Source organism: Plectropomus leopardus, chromosome 18 (genome assembly GCF_026936395.1).
Source record: "Plectropomus leopardus strain MGB_pleo_1.0 chromosome 18, ASM2693639v1, whole genome shotgun sequence".
NCBI lineage: Eukaryota > Metazoa > Chordata > Actinopteri > Perciformes > Serranidae > Plectropomus > Plectropomus leopardus.
This window is the reverse complement of record NC_142193.1, coordinates 27,763,547-27,776,951: the sequence shown is the minus strand read 5'-3', so window position 1 is coordinate 27,776,951 and position 13,405 is coordinate 27,763,547. Positions and strand designations below refer to the sequence as shown.

Sequence of the window (13,405 nt, the reverse complement as noted above, 5' to 3'; positions counted from 1 at the left end):
CTGACTACATCTGACTGATCTTTAAAGCCCTCCTTCCAGAGTCTGAAATTAAATCTGTAACATCAACAAAAAAATAAGAAATATTTGGGGAAAAACCCTTGAAAGCCCTGAATAATCAGTCTAACAAAGTTCACCTTGTGCTTGTACAGTACTGTCGTGTTTACATAACCCTTTGAAACCTAAGAGGCTTGGCTTTATTTATTTCGAAATCATGGGAAAAAGGTAATGAGCAATGAAAGAAGAAATGACAGAAAAATTAGTAGGAAATTAGTAAAAAAAAAAACAAACACAACAACAACAAAAAAATAAAAAAAGACAAAATTGCAAAACAATTTGTAGCATTATTTTAAATATGCCTGATTATTATAAATATTTTCCCTTGCTTTTTTCTTTTTTTCCCTTGACATTTTTCACTTTTTAAAAAAAACAACAACTTTAAATCACCTAATTTCTTACAATTAGTGGTAATTTTTCACGTGTTCATATTGTCACCAATTTGCTCAGAGTTCAAAGGATGATCCATTCTTAAACTCTTGCTTTTACTTAAAAGCTATCATCAGGAGAAGTTGGAATTAAACTAAAAGCTTAAGACTGAATCAATGCCTCTATCCTTTTTTGGACCAACCTGTTTTTATATTTGTTAACTAACATTGGATCTCCTGGTTTGATCCCTAATGTATTCCTAAATACACATTAACTCCTGTTGCAGCTGTAGCTCTGCATGTAACTCTCAGTGTTGACAGCAGTTCGAGCTTGGCTGTGTTTGAGAAGTGACCTTTTAGCCTCACAGCTGTTTTCCTCAAAGCCACAAGGTTTCCTGTAAATGGTGCTCCCTCACTTTCACTTTCAGGTTTTTCATCACTGATTTTGCTGTATTTCTTTCACATGTCCATCTCTCATGACTGATTTAGCTGTATTTCTTTCACGTGTCCATTTGTCATGATTGATTAACAAGCAGTGTGCCTGCAGAGTTTCTCAGCTCCTTTTACCTCTTGCCCCACATTAGATCAGATTTGTTAAGAGTGGGTGGGTGGGATTTGTGAGGGGCGGACCTAGAGGCCTGTGTAAAGGCTTGTGTCTCTGTCTATATATACAGACAGAGTGGAATGATTTTGTTAAGGCAGCCACATCTTCACAGACCAGGCCGAGCAAAGACGAAACAGGACAGTAAGTTTATATTCTATACTGTTTGGTTTACACACTTTAATCTCAGCACGTACAGATTTTATTGTATTTTGAACAACTTTAATTTCAGAGTGCTTGCACACACACATGCGCACATTCGCACTCACACACACACACACACACAAACACACACACACACACGTTTAATCTTTTTATACTTTTGAGGACCCTAACTAACACAGCGCATGCCCTGGCACCTAACCCAATTCATAACCACCCCAAACAAACTGTCTCATCGGAAAACATAGCAGAACCCTAAACTTAGTTTTACGATTAACGTTAGAGTTAGGTTTAGGATAGGCATAGGCTGACCTCCCTTAGGCACTAGAGACCCTCCTACCTGACCTGCATAGTCACAGATATTTTACCTTATACTTCACGAAACACTTCACTACTTGGCTAATCATTGCCATGTGTGCACCGAGGGGGAAGAGGCCTAGTGAACCAATACATTGTCTGGACTGATTCCACAGAAGTTACTGCTGAAGGGCAAGGCTGTTTTTTTTTTCATGTACGCTCACATGTTTATGTACTCTGCCTTGCATGCCTCTCATTATCTTTTTCCAGCTCCGTTTATACACATACTTTTGCCTGTTGTCCTTCATCATACATAAGAAATGATTAAACTGCGAGACCACATCTTTGAAGTAGTAAGGACCAGCCAAAAATTTCCTCACAATACAGTTTAAGGGACAGTTAAACATGAAACTGTGTGTCTTTCCCACAAACTTCTCGCAAACATAAAAATCTAACAAACAGCTGTCAGTGTTTGAGCTCTGACTCTTATTTGGTTCAAATAAACTTTTGTTATTTCATAGACTGCAATTAAACTAAAATCTTTCGACATATATACTGTACATACAGCAATAATCCTCTCTACTCCTACACAATAAGATTTAAAAGTTATACTGTTTATAGTATTGTTTTCTAAATTTGAACTTTCATTCCTGTTTGGTAAAGACACTCATTTCACCAGCAGTCAAATCATTGGGGTGTTTTTGTAATGATAGTTTATTGTTGTATTTGTCTGAATGGCTTTGCTCCTGTAAAGATAGAATGCAGATAACATGAAGGTGGATGGTGATGATAACACAGTACCTGGAGAGGAAGGAAAGTCTAAATCCAATTCTGTGCCATCTGTATCCAATCAAAAAGGTAATATTTTAATCTTGTGCATCCCTTTTAGAAAAAGATCATCTTGTGTCATTTGAGGACAAAAATGTCTGTGACACAACAATATTATCTTTCACTTTCACTGAGTTTAAACTGTCAACCAACTTTCAGTTTTCCAGAATTTTAAGCTTTTTTGGTGCAAAACCAAACCAAACCAAACTAAAAACAACAGCACAAAAAATGAGCTGATTTCTGTGTACTTCAGGATGGGTTTTTTGTTTGTTTTGTTATCTTTTGTTTTACAGTCTAGAATATGTCAGTAATTCTAGACTCATGATGCATTTATTATTATTATTATTATTATTATTATTATTTTTAGTAGTAGTAGTAGTAGTAGTAGTAGTAGTAGTAGTAATAGTAGTAGTAGTAGTAGGAGTAGTAGTTGTGGTATTCTGTGCAGTGTCAGATTAAAAAAATAAAAAATAGGAGGACAAAAATATATGATAATAATATCTTTCATTTCCAGTTAAATCTCTCAACCAACATTGGTCCTGACTACCAAATATTCACTCATTGTCAGAACTTTAACCCTTTAGGTGGCGGTTTTTGTTACATTGACATGTTAGTGTTTGAATGTCAAACCCTGTTAATTAGGATGTGAGCCAGCAGTTTTACATGAAGGAGGGGTCCCCAGTCTATAGACCAAAAGCAGAACAAATCAATAAAAGGCTTTAAATTTTTCCTGATCAGAGTATTACCACAAGTATGGGTAAAATTAAACAGATAATTAAAGCTATTACCAATGTTACAAACAACTGTGTGTTCATGAAGGACTTAAGATGTACAATGACTCTACAACATACTATTCAGGTCAGAGTTATTTTTGCTAAAGCTGGCAAAAATAAACACATTGGCAACATGATACTGCTTCATTCTGTGTTTTTGCTGGTTTTAATCACCTGGTGCGTTTGTTTTGAAGAGGAAGAGACCTCTGAGGATAATTAGTCCCTTAGTAAAAAATCCCTTGAACAATGAACACTGTAGTAATTCTAACTGGGAGGAGTTTCAGCTGGTTGCAATCTGCAGTCATCACAACTAGATGGCTCTACATCCCCCTAGATATAACATACTGTTTATATCAAATAGTAACCAAAGTCCCCACTTTTGGCTTGAGTGCCTCCTCCCTGGAATGTGAAAAAAGTCTCAAAAATGGGCAGAGCTCAGAAGGGGACTAAGACATGCCCGGTCACCCAGTCGTGCCGCTTCTCGATCCATAGTATATCCCTGTCCACCCACACACAGTTTGTTGGCGAGAGGGCGGCGACAAGGGGCTCAACTGATGATGAAAGCAGGCTCCTGCAACGAGGATCACACAACAGCAAAATTCAATTGCGATAGCCAGGTTTCAGCCTTTTAGGAGTAACTATTCATACTTATAACACATGCAGAATATTAATGCTTTGATCTTTCAACAGGAGAGTGTGATGACGTTAAGGAAGTCAACAATAAAAGCAGCAGTAACATTTCCATGGAGGAGAGTGATGCAGTGAAGGACATAAGTCCAACATCTCAGTCTGTTTCAACAGAGACCAAGAAAGGTAAGAGTGACTTAATTTCTTGTAATTGTTGTATTGCATTTCTGCAAACCTTGCTTAACTAAAATTAAAGTAAAACATTATCTCTGTTTGCTGAATTCGAGATACATTCTGTTGAACAATCAGCTTTTTGAATGCAAACATAATTTTTGCAAATAAATCTTATTAACCCAGAATGGTTAAGTGACAAAAACAATTTATTTTATAATTGATCGTGCAATCTGCTTGTTGTATCTGTATTCTGCAGTAGCAAAACTGGGGGAGAGTGCAGCCAAATCAGCAGTAAAGGTGAGATTTTTTGGGACCTCAGTAATGGTCATACACCAGTGTTCTTTTTAATGCTATTTTTAAGATCAAGTTCAAGCTTAAGCTGGGAGGAGTTTGCCCTTTTAGTTTAGACTTTAACAGAGTCTGACTCCATTAACCTTCTGGTTGGAATAATTGATGAGCTGAAAAAACTTGCAAAAAATGTTTACTTTCTTCTCACTAAATTTTAAACCCTTTTGCATTCAGTTGTGCATGTAACAAATGTCAAAGGTTGTAACCTGTTTAACTGGAGTTAAATTAAATAATTTGTTTTCTCAGTGTCATCCATTAAACAAATCCAGTGATGCCAAACTCTCAAAGAATGATGCCAACACAACAGTCAGAAGAGCATCTCAAATCAAGTCAACTCAATTGGAAACCACTGAGAAAGGTAACATTTTCACACTGCAAAAAAAATATGTTGCAGTTAACAGTATTAGTAGCAAAAACAAGAAATTGGTTTAAAAATGTATATGGTGTATGGTGTATAGCTCTGACCATCATAATAAAGTTCATTATTCTGCTGCAGGTACCTTAAATAGGGATACAAGTGGAAATAAGGATAAGGTAAGATACTCTATAATTAATTTATAAGCTGTTAGGGACTTACAATATATCTCATTAATGGCATTTTAATTTGCTATGTATAGTAAGTTTATTTACTCATTCACAGCAGTCAGTGAAGATTGCTGAAGAGATCCACAGGAAGAAAGAATATCAAAGAAAAACTGAAACACTGATTGGCAGACTTCACCTTCAAGACAAACAGAAACAGAAACTGTCACCAGCAGATTTTCTTAAAGTAGGTCCGGCTTTGAAACAGAACAATGAAACATCTGAGAAAGATCTTGCTCATACTTTTCTTCAGAAATTGATGATGTTAGACTACAGAGCCAGATATATTCCTGTAAAACAGGACAGTCTTCAGACCGACCATTCAAAGCCTGATCCAGAGTTTGAAACCTCTGACACAGGAGACAATGACTTCAGTGATTTTTGTAACACCAGTGTGGTTGATGATCAATCGAAACAGACTTCTGTGCATCCAATGGATGTTCAAATGGTAGTATTTCACTGCTCAGACAGCTTTTTAAAGCAGAACATGATGACAAAGCTATCACAATGTCAGTACGCCTTACCTTTGCTTGTTCCTGACCCCGTCACAATGGATATTGAATGTCCTCTGTGGACTCTCAGACAAATAAAAAAAACATGGAAGGTAACTGAAATAAAAGAGGATTCGAAAATTGTCACCATGAAGAGTATGCTCATCTGCAAAGCTGAGACCCCCATGGTGTCATTTCTTCGCCTGGGTTCATTATCTCTGTCTAAATCTCAGCTGATGAACACTTTGATCAACGACCGTCACAGCACCTTCTTCCACAGAAACGACCCAGGTAGCACCAAGTCTCGACACTTGATGGATGGTGTGGCAGAGATTGCCTGGTACTGCCCGGCTGGAAAACCCAATGATGCCTTTACTGACTGCATCGCCTTCTGTAATCTTCATGGTGATGCTCTGTTGATTGAAAAACAGCGTGACATTCTGACTGAAAAATCATCAATCAATGTTGTTCTCGTCCCAACTTTGGGAAAAGATGACAAAAGTTCTGAAGTTATCCCAACCTTTCTCAAGTCTCCGAAGCCCCTCATATGTCTTATTGCTGAAAGCGATTGTGGTGCAGTTGAGAAAAGAAAGGGAAAATACATCATGGGTCTAAGGGATAAAAGCCAGTCAGATGTTTCTAAAGAGCTGAAAAACATCATTGGAAGAATTTTGTCTGGACAGCATGCATTATTCAAGCTTGAAAACATGGCTGAGGTCTCTGGAATCAGAGTGGATGAAGATGACAAAGTCTGCCAAAATGGGAAAACAGCTGCTATGAAAATAGTGGGCTTGCTTCAGGGGATGGATGTTTCAAAGATCAAAGACTCATTTCTCCCTTGTCAAGGCCAACTTTGGCACGAGTGGTGCAGAATAAACAAAGAACTGTATCACCTCAAAGGACACATTGAGAAAGAGAAATCTCAAAAGCAACAGGAACTGAAACAAATACGACAAAAACAATGCACTGTATCCTGTAGTAAACCAATGAAGTTGTTCATTGAAAGCCTCTCATCTTTGCCATTACCAGACAAAGAGTATTTCCTGAAATGGACTCAGATCTTATCAGATGCCCTCTCTACTGACGACCTCTGTTCAATTCTCCAAAGCTATGATGAAAAGTGGTCTGAGGTCTTAGCTCTGAAGGAGAAACATGACAAATCAGATCTGCTAAGTAGCAAGCAAATGGAGCTTGAACAAATATCAACAAAACTACAGTCAGCCACTTTTGGCTTAGAACACATCTTTAGAGAAATGGGACAGATCTATGAAGCTCATGCATCTCTGCAGAAATTCTTAAAGTGGGGACAGACTAATTGGTCTAAATACCCTGAGCTGGCTGCAGAGCTAATGATATCAGGACACCCAATGGAACTGATGGATGGTGATGCAGGTCATGTGCCGTTAACATGGATCTCTAGTCTTTTAGACAAAGTCATCAAGAAACTGGGGGACAAGAGAGTTTTTGTTTTGTCAGTTTTAGGAGTGCAAAGCAGTGGTAAATCAACAATGCTGAATGCCATGTTTGGGTTACAGTTTGCAGTGAGTGCTGGCAGGTGCACAAAGGGCGCCTTCATGCAGTTGGTCAAAGTGTCAGAGGAGATCAAGAAAGACTTTCAGTTTGACTACATTCTCGTGGTGGACACTGAAGGACTGCGTGCTCTTGAGTTAGAGGGTAACACCACTCTTCACCACGACAATGAACTGGCAACATTTGTGGTTGGTATGGGAAACATGACACTGATCAACATATTCGGAGAGAATCCAGCTGAGATGCAAGATGTCCTGCAGATTGTTGTTCAGGCTTTCATGAGGATGAAAAAAGTTAATCTTTCTCCAAGTTGTGTGTTTGTTCACCAGAATGTTACAGATATTGCAGCCACAGAGAGAAACATGCATTCGAAGAGGCAGCTGCAAGAAAAACTGGACAAGATGGCCCAACTAGCAGCCAAAGAGGAGGTTTGTGAGGCTGAGTGCTTCCGGGATGTCATTGCATTTGATGTGCAGAAAGATGTGAAATACTTCGCCCAACTATGGGAGGGAAGTCCCCCTATGGCTCCACCAAATCCTGGTTATAGTGAGAGTGTCCAAGAACTTAAGAAGTTCATCCTCTCCAGAGCTTCACAGTCTGCTGGGATTACTCTCTCACAGTTCAAAGTCAAAATCCAGGACCTGTGGAATGCCCTGATGAATGAACATTTTGTTTTCAGTTTCAAAAACACACTTGAAATCGCAGTGTACAGAAAACTTGAGGTCCAGTATGGGAACTGGACCTGGGCCCTGAGGAGCAACATGTTGACCATTGAGAACGGGCTTTATACCAGAATTGAAAATGAAAAACTTGACAAGGTTAAGCTCAGTTATCTTTACAAGGAAATAAACAAAACCTATGAAGAAGTCAAAAAAGCAATGACAAAATACTTTGATGATGACAGAGACAAAGAAATGTTGGTTCAGTGGCGAGGAAAATTTGAAAACAAAATGAAGGAGTTTCATGATGACCAAGTGAGAGGTGTGAAAAGAAAACTGGATGAAGTCATCGAGCAGAAGAATGCCTGTAAAAAGTTAGATGATCAGAAGCCAGAGTTTGAGAACAAACTGCTACAAAAGAGCAAAGAGCTTGCTCATCAGTTAAAGGACAAGGCAAAAGATGAAGAGGAACTTCAAAAACAATTCAACTCTGTTTGGAGCGGTTGGGTTAGTGAACTGACTGCAGGTACAAAACCGATAAAGGACATCAACTATGAGGTAGATCAGCAAACTATCCTTCACGAGCTTGGTTTTGAATGGGCTCTTATAGCTGAATGTAAAAGCAGTGGCAAATACAGAAAAATATCAGAGGTTGGTGATTACATTGATTATGTATCCCTCACCAAGGAGCGAGATCTGTGTAACACAGGACAAAAATCACAACATGATAAGAGGGAAAACACGGACACTGAAGGACATGGAAGATTTTCAGTGACAACAATGTTGGAATATGTTAAAAAAAAAATAGGATTTGGGTCAACACAACAAAATAAAGAACATGGGCCTAATTCAGGGAGTACTTTATTAGCTCAAGAACAGCAGGTGATCAGATCTTTCATTGACGAAATTGAAAAACGGTCTTTTGATACAATTAAGAGCAAACCTATAGCTGCAACAGGCTATAATCTGACTTACTTGCAAGAAGTGGCGTACAGTGTCAAAGACAACGTGACAGAGTTTGAATCTAAGTCGAAATTTGCTATGAAGAAGGCGTTTTCAGTTGATCTTTTACTGTATGTGTTTGAGAGAGCAGGGAGATGGATTTTGGATTCCCAGAAGAAATTCAAAAAGAACAATGATGCTGTCACTTACTTGGAAAGCAAAAACATGCAATATTTCAACATTTTCAGGAGTTTCTGCAGAGGAAGCTCATCTGCTGTTGTTTTTGGAGAAGTGATCTGCCACATACTGAAAAGATCCATTGTTCAGGCCGTCTGTAACAAAACTGCCATTGATCTTGCTGGGGAGATGAAGTGCAGTTTCCCAGCATTCAGTGGAAACAGGTTGAACTTGGAGAAACACTTGTTAAAATCACTGGCTGAGAAAGAGGACTTTGATGGTTTCATCACCTACATCTGCCACCCAAGGAACCAAGCAGAGGCATTTATAAGAGAGGAAGTTCAGAAATACATTTTCAGAGACAACAAAAATAAAGCACGGAATATACTCAAGAAAAACGTTGAGCAGATCAATACGCATGTGAATAGAGCTTTATTTGCTGCAACAGAGAAAGTCAAAACTCATAGAGGACACACAGACATGTGGGTGGAGGAATTTTCCACTTTGCTAAAAGATGAGCTAACATTTGAAACCATCTGTTGTCAAAATTTCAGTGACATAAACAGTTTTGACTTTCTTAAAGAAGAGATTGAGAAGGGCCTTGTATCTGTCATGAAGGAAGTGAGCAGCATCTCACTGGATAAGATGGAGGAATTCAGGATGAAGCCTGATCAAATCCTCATTGATCAGCTGTGTAACTGCTGCTGGGTGACATGTCCATTCTGTGCAGCTGTTTGCACCAACACACTGGAAAATCACAGTCCTGACAAACACAGTGTCCCTTTTCATCGCCCTGCTGGAATAAATGGATGGCACTATACAAACACAGTGGAACTGGACATCAATTTCTGCACAACATCGGTTGCAAGTGATGACTTTTTCCGACCCTCATACTGTGAACGTCTTACCTTTCCTTTCAAAAGGTATCAACATGCTGGGAAAAAGTTTGCTACATGGCAAATTACCCCTGATGTGTCTAAGCTGATATACTGGAAATGGTTTGTATGTCGATTTGAAGAGCCTCTTGAAGAGTATTATAAATTAAAATTCCAGGGCAGAGGAGAAATTCCTCCTGAATGGAGAGACCACAGTAAACAAGAAGCTATAGAAAGTCTGGATGATATGTACAAGCTGTGACTGAGCCAGGAACAACCAAACTCTACTCAAAGTTACAGAAGGCCAAAGTGTCTTTAACTATTGAAAAGAAAAAGGAAATTCTGATTTGAATAAAGGAGTGCAACAATAGCATGATTAAAGATGAAGGCTTTTCTTTATCTATTCATACAGCATCTACCCAGCATCTCGGAGCATCTATTCATAATGTCATCAGTATGTATCTTAATTGGTTTTGCAGGATAACATTAAGTGGTAGGAACTCCTGAAAATGCCACGAAACAAATGAAAAAACAATACATGTTTAAATGTTAATTGCATGTTTGTTAACCATTAAGGCATGATTATAAAAAGAATGAGATGGATCAGAACCAGTCATAGGTTTTTATGCCTCCCAGCTGAAAACAGCCATTGCCAGAGGCATTATTTTTCTGGGTTCTGCCTCAGTCCGTCTGCCTCATTACTGTGAATGCAATATTTTATGAACGCCTTGGGGGAACTTTCTTGAATTAGGCAAAAAAAATCCACTTGGACTCAAAGATGAACTGATTAAATTTTCATGGTCAAAGGTCATTGTGACTTTGTGTTTGTCTCATTCTTGAGAATACAATATCTCAATAATTCAAATTTCCGCTCAAACACCCAAATGGACTCACCGATAAACTGACTAGATTCTGGTGGTAAAAATGCAGAGGTCAAGGTCAATATTGCCTCATGTCTGTCTCATTCTTGTGAGTGTGATACCTCAAGAACACCTAATGGAAACTTCCTCAAATTTGGCATAAAATGTTCATATGGTACATGAGGTCACTGTGACCTCGTCTGATTCTTGAATGTAATATCTTAAGAACATCTTGAATTAATTACTTGAAATTTGACTAAAATGTCAACTTGGACTCATTGATGCGCTAAATAGATTTTGGTGGTCAAAGTTCACTGTAACCTCACAGAACATTTTTTGTCCATAGCTCAATAATTCATAAATTAATTATGACAACATTCACACAAATTTCAAATAGAATACAATAGTGAAGGGTAGCATTATATATTCAAGAGTTCAAAGGTCATCTTCATTCTGACATCATCATTTTTTTATGCAAAAATACATTTCTGACCATTACTCAACCATTAACTCAACTTGTCAGAAACAGAGGGGGATACTTTTGGTCAAACACTAAACTGGTGACACTAATCTTAAGAGTTTCTTTTAATATGTATGTATCGAAGTGCAGGGCCATTCAGTAGATTTTAAAATCAACTTTCTTTTGACAAGTATCCAATTCAGAGATCGAATTACAGGTCAACTGTTCTTTTGTTTGCGTGTTTCCTCAAATTCTTATGTTTGTTTTTTAAATAACTTTCTAATTGATTATTTCTCTCTCTCAAGTATTAGTAGTATTTTGCTGTTTTTTATTCTGTTGTGTTGTTACACATTTCTTCACTGGTTGCAGATTTGTTTGCTATGTATGGTTTCATCCTTTTACTGATATCATTGCAATGTGTGACTTTTGATCGCCATTGCTTCTAGTTGTTTTTGTTTTTGTTGAGTTTGTTGCTGTTGTGTGTTGTATATTGAATTCAGGGCATTGCTGTAAAAAAGCTTAATGCTCAGTCAATTTTCCCTGAATAAACAATGCCTGATGATGATGATGATGATGATGATGATGATGATATTCAACAATTTCACACTGTTTTACACTCTTTTTATGTTTGTTTTTAAGGTTCTGTTGGGGTTTCTGTTCTTTGATTACTGTCATTGTTCCAGTACATTAAAATCCTAAATTACTAACAGAAATATCAGTTTAAAAAAAAGTGATGTGTTGTTTACTGCAATAAATAAACCCTTAACACAGCCATTGAGGTTTAAGACTCATTTGTAATTGATGACCAGATTTGCTTTTGACACATTCTCAAAATATGTCTAACTCTTGCCACATGGTAATTCAAGTACATTTTGCTTATATAACCAAAAATCACAAATAGGGGTAAATTTGTCAGCTATTCTTAGGTTTAGTCTTAACTCGGATCGAGATATTTTAGTCTGTCTTTGTCAAAGAAAGCCACTGACATTTTTATCTAATGTGAGTCTACAAAAACGCTTGACATTTTAGTCATCAAAGGACTGGTTAGTTGGTTGTCTGACATATAAAATTTTAATATGGTCTTAGTCAAGACCAAGAATTAGCATTTTAATCAAACTTCCGACATGCCTTTACATATGATTTCATCTGATTTATTTCAGGCTAAAAGAAAATTAGCCACAAATTGGCAGGTTCTATGATTAAGGATACTACTTTGAAGAGAAAGTCTGATGCTGTTCAGATTTGCATATTTTTGAACAAACATGATTATGAAGTATTATGAAGACAGTAAACAGCAGTTCTGTCATTTTCTTTGGGCCTCAATGATAGTGTTGTACCAGACTGTATTACAAATATCATATTCATAAGTGTTTATCATAGTTTGTGTACTACCTGCCATAACTTTTGAAAGTTTATAATTGTAATGTATTTGCATAAAACACTGATTGTTTCCAAGATTGTTTCCAAACACTCAACAGATACATTTGTCTCAAATTTTGGTTTCAAATTTGTTAAAATCCATGTTAGTGAGCACTTTTCCAAAATAATCCATCCAGAACAAACAAAAGGCCATCTGTCAACTTAGAAAGTGTATGGTATAAGTATAAGTAGGAGTCAGCCTTTGGCCCATACAGAATCTGCCTTAAAGGCATAAAATGTTATATTTAGAAGTGTACTTTGGTAGAGAGGATTTGGAAAGACACTGGGAAAGAACACAAGTTTTTTTTTGTGGTTATTTTTGTCAGTGATTGAGAGCAGACATGAGAACACACACATTATTTATTATCTTTAACTTAAAGGCCTTTGAAGTAAAATGTCCTCAAAATGCAGTAATGTCCCCACTACAATGGTTCAAAATGAACTGAAGGAGTCCCCATAAAGACTGTTTACACACACACACACACACTCAAGCATCTATGACACTGTCATGCGTCTGTCAGGTCATGTTTTTGTTTTTTTCCAATTTGTTTCAATTTTACTTTATTTTGTTCATCTCTATCTCATATAATTTCAGGCCCCCACATTTTGACAAGTTTCCCTCTTGTGTGATTACCTGCCCTGCCCAAATGTGTTTCACCTGCACCTAATTGTCACACTTGTGTCTTGTTGTCAGCTGGGTTTTCCCATCCTGCTGTACCTGTTTGACTGTCTCTGTAGCAAGCATTCAAGTATTTCCTTGTGTTAGCTCTCTCGTGCCTGTTTGTATTGGACTGTTCTTTGACTCTACCTTTGCTTTGCCCTTTTTTTGGATTTGTTTACCTTACTGACTGACTATTTGTGTACCAAACCTGTTTTTTGATTAATTACGAACTTAATTATCAATTACTTGATTTGCCTCTGAGTCATGCATGTGGGTCTATTTCCTGTGAGCCTAATAGATACAGAATATAAAGTATTCTTAAATAAGCACAATATGCATATAACCATTTTCTGTCAATGGTATTGCAGCAATTGGCAATCATCAGTCATCATCAGTCACTTGACAGGCTCCTCTTTGCTCCTCCAATCCTTTTCTCACAGAGAATAGAAGGCAGGTTTTCATGTAGTGGTGCAGAATAAACAAAGAACTGTATCACCTCAGAGGACACATTGAGAAA

General features: G+C 37.5%; 1 protein-coding gene across 4 annotated transcripts; it reads left to right on the top strand.

Moving 5' to 3' along the window:
• The first annotated feature begins 1,057 nt into the window (after window positions 1-1,057).
• LOC121966121 (interferon-induced very large GTPase 1-like) lies at window positions 1,058-11,582 on the top strand. 4 transcript variants are annotated; one of them, XM_088069073.1, is made up of 7 exons: window positions 1,058-1,167; window positions 2,237-2,340; window positions 3,774-3,896; window positions 4,141-4,181; window positions 4,479-4,590; window positions 4,729-4,766; window positions 4,876-11,582. In XM_088069073.1, the coding sequence occupies exons 2-7, from the start codon at window positions 2,253-2,255 to the stop codon at window positions 9,748-9,750; spliced, it is 5,277 nt and encodes a 1,758-aa protein (XP_087925199.1). In that variant the 5' UTR covers window positions 1,058-1,167; window positions 2,237-2,252; the 3' UTR covers window positions 9,751-11,582. The 4 variants fall into 4 exon arrangements, with proteins under 4 accessions (XP_087925199.1, XP_087925197.1, XP_087925200.1 ...); XM_088069071.1 differs by having other exon boundaries at window positions 4,873-11,582; XM_088069072.1 differs by having other exon boundaries at window positions 1,121-1,167; window positions 2,241-2,340; window positions 4,873-11,582.
• The last annotated feature ends 1,823 nt before the right edge of the window (window positions 11,583-13,405 follow it).

What these genes read in the sequence shown, in the direction of transcription:
- LOC121966121 (XM_088069071.1), top strand. Translation starts at nt 2,253, where the DNA reads ATGAAGGTGGATGGTGATGATAACACAGTACCTGGAGAGGAAGGAAAG. An exon ending in ATCTGTATCCAATCAAAAAG is followed by an intron (nt 2,341 to 3,773) that starts GTAATATTTTAA and finishes ATCTTTCAACAG; the next exon opens with GAGAGTGTGATGACGTTAAG. An exon ending in CAAGTGGAAATAAGGATAAG is followed by an intron (nt 4,767 to 4,872) that starts GTAAGATACTCT and finishes ACTCATTCACAG; the next exon opens with CAGTCAGTGAAGATTGCTGA.